The following is a 14,965-nucleotide window of genomic DNA, read 5'->3' on the forward strand; positions in this document are numbered from 1 at the left end:
ACTTTCCTTTCAGAAATATGTCAATCACTTGTGACTGCTTGTCAATCAGCTGAGGGTCTCAGATGTTGGCTCTTTCTCAAAGTTTCCTAAAACGTGCTTTGAAAAATACATCCACGAGTCTCGCGGTCGTCAATGTTACGGTGAGAAGAAGAGGAGACGGGGTTTCCTGTGGGTAGGGGGGGGGGGGGGGGGGGGGGGGAGGGCGTGAATTCTTGGTGAAGGGGTGTTTGGGGTGAGGGAGGGTATGTTAGGGGTGTGGGAGAGGATGTTGGGGGATAAGGGAAGGGATGAGAGAGGGGGTGTTAGAGGTGTGGGAGAGGATGTTAGGGGATAAGGGAAGGGATGAGAGAGGGGGTGTTTTGGGTGAGGGAGGGGATGTTAGAGGTGTGGGAGAGGATGTTAGGGGATAAGGGAAGGGATGAGAGAGAGGATGTTTGGGGGATAAGGGAAGGGATGAGAGAGGGGGTGTTTGGGGTGAGGGAGGGGGTGTTAGAGGTGTGGGAGAGGATGTTAGGGGATAAGGGAAGGGATGAGAGAGGTGGTGTTTGGGGGTGAGGGAGGGGATGTTAGAGGTGTGGGAGAGGATGTTATGGGATAAGGGAAGGGGTGAGAGAGGGGGTGTTTGGAGGTGACGGAGTTGATATTAGGGTATGAGGGAGGGAACGGGACAGAGCCTGTTTGGGGATAAGAGAGGGGATTTGGGGGTGAGGGAGAGGATGTTAGGGGATGAGGGAGGGGATGTTAGAGGGCGGGTGTGTTTGAGTGAGGGAGGTGATGTAAGTGGATGGGTGAGAGAGGGGATAAGATGGGGGTTGGATGTGGGGGATGAGGGAAGGGAATGTTGTGCGAGGGGATGTTTGGGGTGATGGGGTTGATATTAGGGAGTGAGGGAGAGGACGATAGGGTTTAGAGAGGAGATGTTTAGGGGTGAGGGAGGGGGTGAGAGAGGGGGGAGACATGTTAGGAGATGAGAGAGGTGATGGTGATGCTCGGCAAGGTGGAGGCGGAAGGTCGCATTAGGTGTTGAGGTTAGCGAATGAGTGAGGGGGTGTTAGGAAATAACGGAGAGATGTTAGGGGTTGAGGGAGGGAATGTTTGGGGATTTTTCGGGTGAAGGCTGGGATGTTCGTGGTTGAGGGAGGGGATGGTAGGGGTGGGTGTTTGTTGGTGTGGTGGAAATGCTAGGGATAAGGTAGGGGGTAAGGGAATGCATGTTCGTGGTTGAGGGTGGGGATGGTAGGGGTGGGTGTTTGTTGGTGTGGTGGAAATGCTAGGGATAAGGTAGGGGGTAAGGGAATGCATGTTCGGGGTTGAGGGAGGGGATGGTAGGGGTGGGTGTTTGTTGGTGTGGTGGAAATGCTAGGGATAAGGTAGGGGGTAAGGGAATGCATGTTCGGGGTTGAGGGTGGGGATGGTAGGGGTGGGTGTTTGTTGGTGTGGTGGAAATGCTAGGGATAAGGTAGGGGGTAAGGGAATGCATGTTCGGGGTTGAGGGTGGGGATGGTAGGGGTGGGTGTTTGTTGGTGTGGTGGAAATGCTAGGGATAAGGTAGGGGGTAAGGGAATGCATGTTCGTGGTTGAGGGTGGGGATGGTAGGGGTGGGTGTTTGTTGGTGTGGTGGAAATGCTAGGGATAAGGTAGGGGGTAAGGGAATGCATGTTCGGGGTTGAGGGTGGGGATGGTAGGGGTGGGTGTTTGTTGGTGTGGTGGAAATGCTAGGGATAAGGTAGGGGGTAAGGGAATGCATGTTCGGGGTTGAGGGAGGGGATGGTAGGGGTGGGTGTTTGTTGGTGTGGTGGAAATGCTAGGGATAAGGTAGGGTGTAAGGGAATGCATGTTCGGGGTTGAGGGTGGGGATGGTAGGGGTGGGTGTTTGTTGGTGTGGTGGAAATGCTAGGGATAAGGTAGGGGGTAAGGGAATGCATGTTCGGGGTTGAGGGTGGGGATGGTAGGGGTGGGTGTTTGTTGGTGTGGTGGAAATGCTAGGGATAAGGTAGGGGGTAAGGGAATGCATGTTCGGGGTTGAGGGAGGGGATGGTAGGGGTGGGTGTTTGTTGGTGTGGTGGAAATGCTAGGGATAAGGTAGGGGGTAAGGGAATGCATGTTCGTGGTTGAGGGAGGGGATGGTAGGGGTGGGTGTTTGTTGGTGTGGTGGAAATGCTAGGGGTAAGGTAGGGGGTAAGGGAATGCATGTTCGGGGTTGAGGGTGGGGATGGTAGGGGTGGGTGTTTGTTGGTGTGGTGGAAATGTAGGGGGTAAGGTAGGGGGTAAGGGAATGCATGTTCGGGGTTGAGGGTGGGGATGGTAGGAGGGGTGGATGTTCGGTGATGAGAGAGGGGATGTTTCCTCGCGTTTCTTTCACTTAGTGGATGTCCATCTTTAACGCTCGGGGCAATTAAATGTGATCATGGTGTGGAAAAACGCCTATCTTAAGACAAAATATTCATTTGTCAGCTACATTCGGAAGACTTTGAAAATTAATTTTCCAGCCCTAGCGTAAACCAGTCTATTACACTTTTCAACCGAGGAAGCCTTACATAAAAGCCTTGGCTCCGTGCGGGGCGCCGATGTGGGGAGATCTCCCGACCGCAATTATTGGAATCCACAAAACAGAAGTTTAGAGTTCAAAAAGAAACTTTACATTTCTTTGGACAACTGCACCGACCTTTAACGCTAGAAAGGAAGCATCGCTACACATAATTCAAGTGAAACACGCATTTCTCGTGACACCTACAGTACTTGAGATCCACAAAATAACAGTAGAACACATAATTCAAGTGAAACACAAAATACCTGTGATCCACTCCATGCCCATAGGGTGTTCTAGTATGGTCTAACATGAGTACCAAAGTACCTATACAGAAGGCTGTTCTAGTGTGGCCAAACAACAGTACCACAGTACATTTACAGAAGGATGTACTAGTATGGTCTAACATACGTTCCACAGTACATTTACAGAAGGATGTTCTTGTATGGTCTAACATGAGTACCAAAGTACATATAAAGAAGGATGTTCTGGTGTGGTCTAACGTGTATATCAGAGTGTCTATACAGAAGGATGTTCTAGTATGGTCTAACATACGTTCCACAGTATCTATACAGTAGGGTGTTCTAGTATGGTCTGACATGAGTTCCACAGTACCTATACAGTAGGGTGTTCTAGTATGGTCTGACATGAGTTCCAAAGTACCTATTCAGTAGGATGTTCTAGAATGGTCTAACGTGTATATCAGAGTATCTATACAGTAGGATGTTCTAGGATGGTCTAACATAAGTACCACAGTTCCTATACAGTAGGGTGTTCTAGTATGGTCTAACATGATTACCACAGTACCTATACAGTAGGGTGTTGTAGTATGGTCTAACATTAGTTCCACAGTATCTATACAGTAGGATGTTCTAGTATGGTCTAAGGTGTATATCACAGTATCTATACAGTAGGGTGTTCTAGCATGGCCAAACATAAGTACCACATTACCTATACAGTATGATGTTCTAGCATGGCCAAACATAAGTACCACATTACCTATACAGTAGGGTGTTCTAGCATGGCCAAACATAAGTACCACATTTCCTATACAGTAGGGTGTTCTAGCATGGCCAAACATAAGTACCACATTACCTATACAGTAGGGTGTTCTAGCATGGCCAAACATAGGTACAATAAAATCCTATACAGTAGGATGTTCTAGCATGGCCAAACATAAGTACCACATATCCTATACAGTAGGATGTTCTAGCATGGCCAAACATAAGTACCACTTATCCTATACAGTAGGATGTTCTAGCATGGCCAAACATAAGTACCACATATCCTATACAGTAGGATGTTGCAGCATGGCCAAACATAAGTACCACATATCATATACAGTAGGATGTTCTAGCATGGCCAAACATAAGTACCACATATCCTATACAGTAGGATGTTCTAGCATGGCCAAACATAAGTACCGAAGTATGTATACATGAGTGAGTGAGTGAGTTTTGGATGGGTGGGCGGTTGGGTGAGGGCCAACACATTGTAGTTGAATGCATCGTTTCAGACTGCCTGGTTTACATATTAATGTTGAAAAGAAAGACAAACTTTGAAATGGAATATGAAAGGTTGTCGGGTAACAAGGGAATAGTTTTCATTGGGTGTGCTGATACATTAAGATTAAAACTCACAGGCCAACATAATAATTTATTGTTTATCACTACAAGAAAACGACTTGACTGAGTGCGACGTTCAACAACAAGAAAAATATGAGACGTGCAGAAACACACTCGCATTAACATAACAGTTTTGGCAGTCATATATGTTTCACCTGAAGAGGTGAGGTGAAATGGGGTTTAAAATCGCGTTCAAGATATAGAGGATATTATATGAGTGTGCATTTGTCTAAATTCCGGTGTCAGAGAGTGGGATTTCCCCCTAGCCCAAATTCCCCCCGGAAAGGGGGCTATATAGCCTAATCCCCCCCCCCCCCCCCGGAAAAAGGGCTACATAGCTAAATTTTCCCCGGGGGAAAATGACTACATAGCCATATTTCCGCTTTAGAGTCAGATTTCCCCCCTTAACACAAGGGGGAAGTATGGCTATATAGCAGAATTTCCCCTATATCCCTCAGGTTTTTCAATGCAGTATTAAAAAACATAACCTACTGCACCATTTAACAAACATTGATCGAACAGCAATGGCAAAAGCGAACTTCTTGCATGCCATATTTGACAGAGAAATTGGAGTTAAACGTGTCTCAAGCTTTTAGGAATCCTGTATAACAAGTTTAGTGTTAAAAACATAGACGATTCCGACTTGCCACTTGTTATTCATGCCAGATAACTTATTTATGAACTGTTGCTGGATACTAGTAAATACTTCACGTCAGTGATTTTCTACAATGCAGTGATTAAGGGTGTGTTGGAATCAACAAACAGCAAAACAGTGGAAGACAGTTATATTTTAGAATTTCTGGACAAAGTTTTGTCCTGTGTTTCTGGCGCAATAGACCAGCTTGAACTCCATCTCCATTAGTATTCAGTAAAATGAATAAAATTCTTTTTACATAGTTATTCTGTTCACCAATGTTATGGTTTTAATGGTGCTGAAAATTTCACTGTCGGCTTTATCATACTGAAGAGCAAGAGGTCCCAGGTTTGAACCCCGTTAGTGTTATCTAGAATAAAGCTTTATTAACCCGAGGGGAATTTGGATTATATTTGAAGTGAAAAGAGTATACATACACTCATTACGAACAATACAATTTCAGACCAACACATATATCTGCACTCATACATAGCACTCCATGCAAACTTACATAACACTCCATGCATACAAACATACACACAGAACATACATGTATAACATAAAGCAACAAAATATGCACTATTAGAGAAGATAAAATATGAATTAACACTAGCACATAAGAATTAAACAATGATTAAGAGACAGGTTGACTTGGTTCATCATTTAAAAATAAAATACTAACGGGAACAAATGAAGATTTGGCTCATTTGATTTAAAACAAGGTGCACTATATCTTCTTCCAGATGGTAAAACGGCATAACAAGGGTATAAAAAGTGATTTGGTTGGTCTAACATTCTATTTGCAAGCTGTAAAACACGTTGATTGTAAAGAGAGTCCAGACTGTTGAATTTGCATCCTGGGATTTTGCTATCCACTGCAGTTATTTTAGTTATTTAACCTAAGGGCTGACATTAGTACAGGTCCTAAAAATGTTGTCGCAAGCATAGCCTGCAGTTCACAACCCTATGCACTAAACAGAATCCGCTCATCAGTTGGTAAATGAACAGATGACGGAAACAGTACTCACGTATATATCTTCCACTGAAACACGAGTTGAAAAACTTGCGGCGTCACCTTTGGCAAGTGATCTTGTTCATGCATGCCTCTGTCCACAAACAGTAAATGAGTACCAAGGAGTTAATGTGGTAATGGTAATGTGAATGGGTAATCTTCTAGCGCCTGACAGGCAGCTTTGGTTGCATATTTCACATGTAGCTGGGAAGTTCTGGAATGCAAAATATACGGACCTCTGATCGGGGCAAGAAACGTCATGAGCACGCACAGATATATGCGCTATATATACGTTGTAAATATACCTTATAATATACTTGGCAGTGAGCGACTGAGAATTCTCGATGACAGAAAAGTGATATGTCACTGCAACCATGATAAGGAGAACGACTGCCGTTCAAGTTTACAGTGCAGACCTGATAGAAATCAACTAGCAAAGTGTGTTTCAACTAGCAATGTGACGTATTGTTATTGAAGACAGTTGGAAGATTTTAGATTCGCTGATTTACCTCAAATACACAACAACAAAATAAAAATAAAAAACAACACATACCCTACTAAATAAATATATAATAAATAAAACATTTCATTTCGTCAGTGACAAAAGGCTGATCTGATCTGTCGAGTGACAGATCCGCCATATATCACTGTCGAAATGAACTATCCTCTATCTATTAAAATTAAGAATGTATGGCGCAAAAAAACACAAGATTTTAAACATGGTTTCTCTTGTAAATTACTCCATCAGCCAACTGTACATCTAGGTACTTTTGATAATAGACATATATTTAATTTATGGGGGAAATCTGACTCCAAAGCGGAAAATTGGCCATATAGTGTATTTTCCGGGTGGGAAATATGGCCATATAGTGTGCTTTCCGTGGGAAGTATGGCTATATGGCCTGTTTTCCGGGGAAAATTTGGCTATATAGCCCCTTTTCCGGGGGAAATTTGGCTATATAGCCCTTTTTCCGGGGGGAAATTAGGCGAGGGGGGAAATTCCACTCTCTGACACCGGTATTTCCCGAGCATGAGCGAGGGACATACCGGAATTTAGGCACGAGTGTCGTAAACATAGTATGACATGAACACTCGTAGAATGTTCTATTAATTGCCGAAGAAGATATCGACATACAGAGACGAGTTCAGCTATGACGTCGTTTATAGTGTGGCGTCATTCCCACTTCACGTCACAATAAGATTCGAATGACGTCAACAATGCCGTCCGGATGACGGAAACAATACACTGTGGTCTCCTGACGTGATATGTCCCTAGGGCACATATGATTTTTTTTTATCCGCTCCGCAGGTAGTAATATTGCATAAAATATATATAGCGACGTGAATGCACGTTTGGGTGTGGCTGCTTGAAAAGAAAAACTGGACTAATGCCGGTTTTATAGTGCTAGCCCACGCCGCAGTTTTAACATCGAAAACTGACTCCGAACCGACCAGTCCTTGTTTTATCCATTTAGTGCCTAACGCTAGGCACGGTAACAACAAGTACCATCTTTTGGTATGACGCGGATCGAACCCCCTGATTTCCGCTCTCCGAGCAGACGCTGTCACCAAAGCTCCATATAATACCAAATCAAGAGAAACCTTCAGTGATATTGTTCTAAACGGGTTGACAGGGAGACAATTATTCAAAATACTTGAAATAACTGTTTCATTGACTGTCCATCACACAATTTGTTTTGTAAACAAATAGTTGTAAAACAAATCTGTCCTTTACTGTCCACTGCAAACTAGTATAAGTTTAAAATATTTTGTTGGGTTTCTTGGTGACAAAAAGATATACGTATTGCGCGAACATAATGTCAGTCGATATGTCATTGTCATTATTTGAAGGGATTTTGGGATTTACGGTGCCCCCGCTTCCTGCACGATGCCCCAGGATTCATCACTTAGTTTCTGGTGGTTGTGCACAATACTAGCCAAGATTAATAAATACTCAGCAATGAGCTGGCTTAAAACACTGGTTGATGATAGTTACATCGATTATGATATGAATTACGTGTCACACAGGTGGGGATTCCTTGACCGAAATACTTGAAGTCATACCCGCAGTCTGATTGGTTTGTCGCATTTTCGCACATTCATCGAAAGGGGAACGAGTCTTCTTGCAGGTTACGGAAATGGGCGAGTGGTGACGATTGCATTGCAGGCACTTTTCGTGCGTTTCCGTGATCTTTAGAGCTTTTTCGGAACGACAAAAGTGGCAGAACTTTGCTCACTTCAGTCCGGTAATTCGCTGGTTAATCTGTTCGTTAGCGCAAGTTTACACTTTTACTCGCTTAGGTGGACAGGATCCCTAAGATAATATGCAGTAGCGAAATAAACCAAGGCGAACGGTAAGGCTGCACAGGTTACAATCAAAGGGGAATAACGCGTTCCAGTATGTGGTTGAAGCACATGTAAAATAATAGATTACGGTTCGGGTCAAAACATTTTTCACAAGCGAAAACAGACTCGAATATACCCGAAAACACTCGCGGAAACACAACAAACGTAAGGTCGAAGCCACAACTGTGATATCCGTATCAAATACATCTCCAAGATACCAATCATTTCTTATTTGGTTCATCTCCAGCCACCCTCAAACATGGCTGTATACTTTCTTTTGTTTTGCAGTTTATGTTGTAATATTGTCAATGTAAACTCCAAAAAAAGTTATATCGTAGCTATTTCTTGAAAGAGAAAATACGTCCGGTTCCCTCCAATAACGCACGACTGATAAACCCCATACATGCTACGCACCATTGATAGTGTGTGAGTGAGTTGGTTTCAGCGCCGTTTTGAGCAGTATTCAAGTTATATTACGCCGTGTCAGCTTAATGTGGGAAAGCCCTAAGTGATGCAGGTCTATGACGTTTACAGTAGACAAAGGCTTAGGCTCTGAAAAATAAACAAGTTTGATAAAATCAAATAACTCCATTTAAATGGAAAAGGAGCCCCAGTGAGATGAGAGATTCAGGGGAAACTTGAGAAAAATCTAGACTTGCTTCATTTAGGGCTTTTGCATTACAGAAAGAGTTGCAGAAGGGAATATAATTGTTTAGGGACTATGATACAGTCTAACGTTTCGCACCAATAAAACCCACGACGCGGTCTTCTTACAAACAGAAAATCATTATCAGCGAGAATCATTATCATAGGATTCTGGCACCATTATAAGGGACGCAACTCCGTCTGTGATATGCGGCGCCTAAGACAACCGGACAAACCGTGTTCCATGTCAGAGTCCGTTTTCTCTAAAGGAAAACAACGTACCATATTTATGTCATGTTCTGTTACTGGTAGTTGCTTTTGAACATTTTGGTATTATGAAGTTGATATAAAACTCGCTAGAGGTTGTTAATCGAAAGTTTGATATCAGAAAATTTAATTTGGAACCGATAAATCGTTTTCCTATCATTTACGCACATTTGTATATTTTGAGAGGAATAAGTTAATTCCACCTCTAATACTTCCACAAAAGTATCTTCCTTACTGCCAACCTATCGTCATATTTGTTACATAATAGTAGTCACAAAGCATGAAGAAAAAGCTAAAATGGATAATGGAATTTACACAGCCCCGTGAGCAAAAACCGGATTCTAAGACGAACCTAATTTATTTGTGGTCTTAGTACAAACCGCGATACCATGAATTATCTCCCTTAGACACTTCCGGAATTATGCGGCCTGCATGGTGACTTGCAAACTTGATTCTAAAAGCAGTTTGAATTCACCAACCCGTGCCTTCTGAGGCATACCGACGAACACTTTGCATAGAGTACACGTCAGGAGATTTGTTGTATCAAAAGCAGGAGTACACATCGTTTACAACATGGTAAGATACTTATTTATTGTCAGTTTGATGGTCGTCCATTTCTCATGAAACAAAAACATCCACATTCACCGTGTTCGATCAACGCGACTTGTTCAGATATCGTTTTTGATTATAGAAAGATAACATGTCATTATTATGTGTTTTGGAAATATGTTGCGATACATTTCATTAATCCATTTTATAACTTTACAGCATGTACAGGTTTGAATAGTACTGATCATGATCAACAAATAAAATGTCAAAATATTTCAAACAGTTACCATCTGCTGATTTTTACGGATGACGAAGGGTCGATGTTGTTTGCTAGTTTCAATTATTATATTACTTAAAGTTTTATACATGACATTTTCCGTGATATTTCTTGAATATTGCGGCCTGTGCCATTCTGTTAGACATCTCACACAAAAAAACGCGTCTGAAGACAACAAAATGAACATTGTGACTGTTTGGTATTTTATATGCCAAACATGGTCAATGTACTGACTTAAACCCTGCCTAAAACTAACCCAGTCTTATAGTTACTATATATTGAATTTTGAAGTTTGTTCTTTTCAGTTTATAGTACATTTGATATAAAAGTCTTCTCTCTTCGTCATGTTTATCTAAGTACCCATGTCTCTTCAGAGTATTCTTGCCTACAATGGGGCAGCTATCATTGCCATGAAGGGGAAAAACTGTGTGGCCATTGCAGCTGACCGAAGGTTTGGCATCCAGGCACAGACAATAAACATGGAATTTGACAAAGTCTTTGAGATGGGACCACATTTATATATAGGCCTACCAGGCTTAGCAACTGATGTGCTGACCATGTAAGTCGCTATTCAGCATAAGTCAGTGCACCTTTTTAATTATATTATATTTTGTAATTTTTGACTTCTCTTAGAAATGACACTTCATGAGGAATGTACTGAGATTATTATTGCCTCACTAACAGGCATCTCTCTCCCCATTACATTTAATTTAACTCAACTAAATGGCTACTTTGGGTAGTTGGCTTATTTTGCAGTTGAAAAGTGATAAGAATTGTTTTTATACTGTGCACCTGGTGTACGTTTGTAGTGTGTTCATCTTCTATTTGGGGCGGTCGGGTAGCCTAGTGGTTAAAGCGTAAGCTCGTCACGCCAAAGACCCGGGCTTGATTCCCGACATGGGTACAATGTGTGAAGCCCATTTCTGGTGTCCCCTGCCGTGATATTGTTGGAATATTGCTAAAAGCGGCGTAAAACCAAACTCACTCACTCATATTCTATTTAAAGGCATTCATCATTGTACTATACTTTTGTAGTTCACAAAGACTGAAGTTCCGACTCAACTTGTATGAGCTGAGGGAAAATAGAAGGATCAAGCCCAAGACATTCATGAGCATGGTGTCCAATCTGCTGTATGAAAGGAGGTGGGTGGCACTGAATATTAGCATGGTCTGTTCGAAGAGTTGCATTAGATTTTCGCTTGTTTAGCCTGACCATTTGGACCGAATTGCCCTTTAGATCTAAGCCTTGTAAGATTACTACAGTGTATTTGCCTGAAGTCAGTATTACTTGACTTGGATTTGGACAAGTGGTTAATGTCACATACCAAGGTGAAGTGGGTTAGAATAGATACCTAGAACTCCATTGGTTTGGGACCGCCTCCGTGGTCCAGTGATAGAGCGTCAGCCCAGAGAGCGGAAGGTCTGGGGTTCGATCCCCGATCATACCAAAAGACGTTATTGTATCTCAGTGAGCTAGCACTATGAATTGGCATTAGTCCGGACTAGTACAAGCAGCCACATACACATGTGCATGCACGTCACTATATAAGTACAATAATCTTGGTCGCGACGTTAAACCCAATTTCACCTCACTTCCATTGGATTGGTGATTAGCTTTCGAGACATAACTGATTGTAAGGTCATGGTACCCCAGCAGGATGGCATTGATCGTAAATTAACCATGTTTTTTCAGGTCCTGGTAATTACTGTTGTGACATATACTGAATAAAAATATTCAGTCATTAGGGTCATTAATATTTTTTAGGGTCTTTATGGCAATGAAGACTGAGCATACACGTCATTACATATCTGAAATACTGTTCAAAGCAATGTTCAGCAAAATTTACTCACTCGTGTATATTTTAACCCTTTCAATAATCTGACCGCCTCCGTGGTCTAATGGTAGAGTGTCCACCCGGAGAGCGGAAGGCCCGGGGTTCGATTCCCAGCCGCGTCATGCCAAAAGACGTTTCTTGTTGTTACCCTGTCTGGCGCTCGGCATTAAGGGGCTAAAACAAGGACTGGTCAGCTCGGAGTCAGTATACTGTGTCTGAGTGGTGTATTCATGTTAAACTGCGGCATGGTATCTCAGTGTGCTAGCACTATAAATCGGCATCAGTCCGGACTAGTACAAGCAGACATACACATGCATGCACGTCGCTATATAAGTGCAATAATCTTGGACACAACGTTAAACCCCATTTCACCTCACCTTTCAATAATCCATGTTATTCTACACAGGTTTGGACCCTACTTTGTGGAGCCTGTGATCGCAGGTCTCGATGCCAAGACAGGAGAACCATACATAGCATCCATGGATCTGATTGGTTGCCCAATGGAGACAGATGACTTTGTTGTCAGCGGCACATGCTCAGAACAGATGTATGGAATGTGCGAGTCACTGTGGGAACCGGATCTGGTATGTCATTGGTTTCTTAAGTTCATTATGCATGTATTCCAGGTTAGAATTGGTCCCAAACAAGCTATGTTGGTCGAAGAAGCAGCATAATGGATTGTTGCTCACAATATCAATCACTTGATTGCTTGGTCCGGACTCTGGATTATTTACAGGTTGCCGTCATATAGCTGGAATATTGCTGAGCGTGGCATTCAGCAACCAACAAACACACACACACACTCATTGTTCAATTTGGACAGTCCATATTAATTTTTATGTCCAGTTTTATCTTCAATGCAATATTTTTCGCATTCAAGACAGTACAGAGTTTTGCTACACTTGGGCTTACAGACTTTAGCGATGAAGTGCATGCCTTGGCGCGCCAGCAACCTATATTGTGGGTTCAAAATCCGGTTTGGTCTGAGTATGTTTATCAGCACCATGCGTCATGGGCGTCACCCAAGTGGCAAACGTCTGAGACCTGATTGATCCAGGCTTCCTCCCTCGTTAAACAAACACTCCCTTCATGCCCTTAGACCTGCATCACTTGTGGCATTAAACTGATGCATTGTGATACAACTGGAATACTGTTCAAACGGTGTTGCACCCAACTCACTCACTCACTTTGTATACTTGCCCATGTTGTTATCATGGATATGGGGAAGTCTACCCTGAGCCCAATTTTCTTTATTTTTTAGTGTGTTTGCCCATATGTCACTGTTATGTATGTTTCATAATGTCTTACATTTCCAGGAACCGGATGACCTGTTTGAGACAATATCTCAGGCATTGATGAATGCCTTTGACAGAGATGCTGTGTCTGGTTGGGGTGGTGTTGTCTATATCATGTAAGTTTCACAAGTAGATCTACCCAGTAAATACCCAAGGTGCTGTGTAAGTTACCTTTCAAACTGGTGGCTGGGAAGCATGATACAGCGATGACTGAGAAATGACCATTTCTTTTGAAGATTTGTCACAGTATTAGCTACCAATGCTTGCAGCAAGAGGTGATTATGGTTGTCGTAAGCGACTAACGGGATGGGGTGGTAAAGTTCGCTGACTTGCTTGATGTGTGTCATTGTGTCCCATTTGCATACATCGATGCTCATGATGTCAAGCACTGGATTGTCTGGTCCAGACTAGATTATTTACAGACCGCTGTCATAAAGCTGGAATATTGCTGAGTGCGGCATTAAACAACAAACAAATTACAACCCTGGTGTGACTGGTTAGAATTGGACTGACTTCAGGTTTAAATGAATCCCCAGCAACATATGCTTGTTATGTGAGGCAACTGTATGTATCAAGCTTGGTTGATTGCATGTCATTGTAACATGGCAGCATAGCTTATTGCTCACAATTTTAATCACTGGTTTGTCTGGTCCACAAACGATAATTTGCAGGCCTCTGTCCTATTGCTGTCTCAATGCAGACAACAGTGTAAAACAACAGAAAAAGAATATGTCCCAAGGGCCCTTTTGTTTATAGGAAGAGGTGACTAAATTTACATTAGATGGGGTTGTCAGATTGCGTGTCTTACCCTAAATACATAGGACACTCATCATAATGTTAACCCTTGGCCAAGTCTTGGTTATTTGCAGGTTGCCGGTAAACAGCTGCAATATTAGTGACAGCATTAAACAACTCTGCTCACTCAGTACATGTCTTGCAGCTCAATGTATTTTCTTTATGATACAAGTTTTCTTTGAAACCTATCCCTATTGAAAATAACATAGAGATCCCAATAAGAAAACTAAAAATTCCTTTGTGGTTTGGGGTTATTGAAATATGATGAATTCATCACTTTAATAAGTCTGGCCTAATCACTGGTAATAAGTTTGTTTAGGGGTCCATAATCATTGTAATCTAAGGAACCTGGAGTTGAATGTGTCCCCAGCATCCTATTGCTCACTAAATGGAGAACAGGGGATGGCTACGGATTAGAATTGGTTCTCAGTACCTATGGTCATCAGACTCAGTGACTTGGTTGATAGTGTTTCAACATACACTGACGACGTGGATTGTTGCTCATCATATCAATCATAGCATTGTCTGTTCCAAACTCAATTATTTACAGACCACCTTCTTATAGTTGGAATATTGCTGACAGCGTTAAACAACAAATGGATACACCAAAACTCCTAGTGAATCTATGGGCTTAGAGAAACCAAGATTTAATTATTAGAAATGTCAGAATGTCAATGCAATTTCATATGTTGTCCCTTTCTCTGTTTTCAGTGAAAAGGACAAGGTGACGAAGAAACTACTGAAGACTCGAATGGATTAGTTTTATTCCCATGTATATTCAACACTGTGTAATGTATTGCGCTGTCAGAAGAAACATCACCTTCAAACTTCATCCACAAAGTGGCACTGTCAGTTCCATTTCATGTACTAAAACAATTTAAACCAAATATACGACTTGTTGTTTGAATTTTATAGCATGCAGACTGAAAGCTGTTGTTTTAGCATTTGAAATGCTTCAACCATGTTAGGCAGTGATGGAAATCTGTTACAAAAATATTCCAGTCAGAACATTATTTGCAAGATTCACTATGCAGAGTTGTGTCCCTTAGGCACTGTCATCGTGGGCTGGAATCTCCCTCGGGCCTGATAATGTTTCAAGGTTTGTCAGCACCTTACCCCTTTGTGGGATTCACTAAAGTCTTAAACGTCTTTTCGGAC

At 42.3% G+C, this 14,965-nt stretch overlaps 1 protein-coding gene across 1 annotated transcript; it reads left to right on the forward strand.

Moving 5' to 3' along the window:
- Positions 1–9,454: 9,454 nt before the first annotated feature.
- On the forward strand, positions 9,455–14,694 carry LOC124148055 (proteasome subunit beta type-3-like). Its single transcript, XM_046518984.2, has 6 exons — positions 9,455–9,632; positions 10,257–10,441; positions 10,918–11,025; positions 12,124–12,301; positions 13,034–13,128; positions 14,519–14,694. The coding sequence occupies exons 1-6, from the start codon at positions 9,630–9,632 to the stop codon at positions 14,565–14,567; spliced, it is 618 nt and encodes a 205-aa protein (XP_046374940.1). The 5' UTR covers positions 9,455–9,629; the 3' UTR covers positions 14,568–14,694.
- The last annotated feature ends 271 nt before the right edge of the window (positions 14,695–14,965 follow it).

The sequence above is a fragment of the Haliotis rufescens genome, unplaced genomic scaffold (genome assembly GCF_023055435.1).
Source record: "Haliotis rufescens isolate VD_foot unplaced genomic scaffold, xgHalRufe1.0.p SCAF_10, whole genome shotgun sequence".
Classification (NCBI taxonomy): domain Eukaryota; kingdom Metazoa; phylum Mollusca; class Gastropoda; order Lepetellida; family Haliotidae; genus Haliotis; species Haliotis rufescens.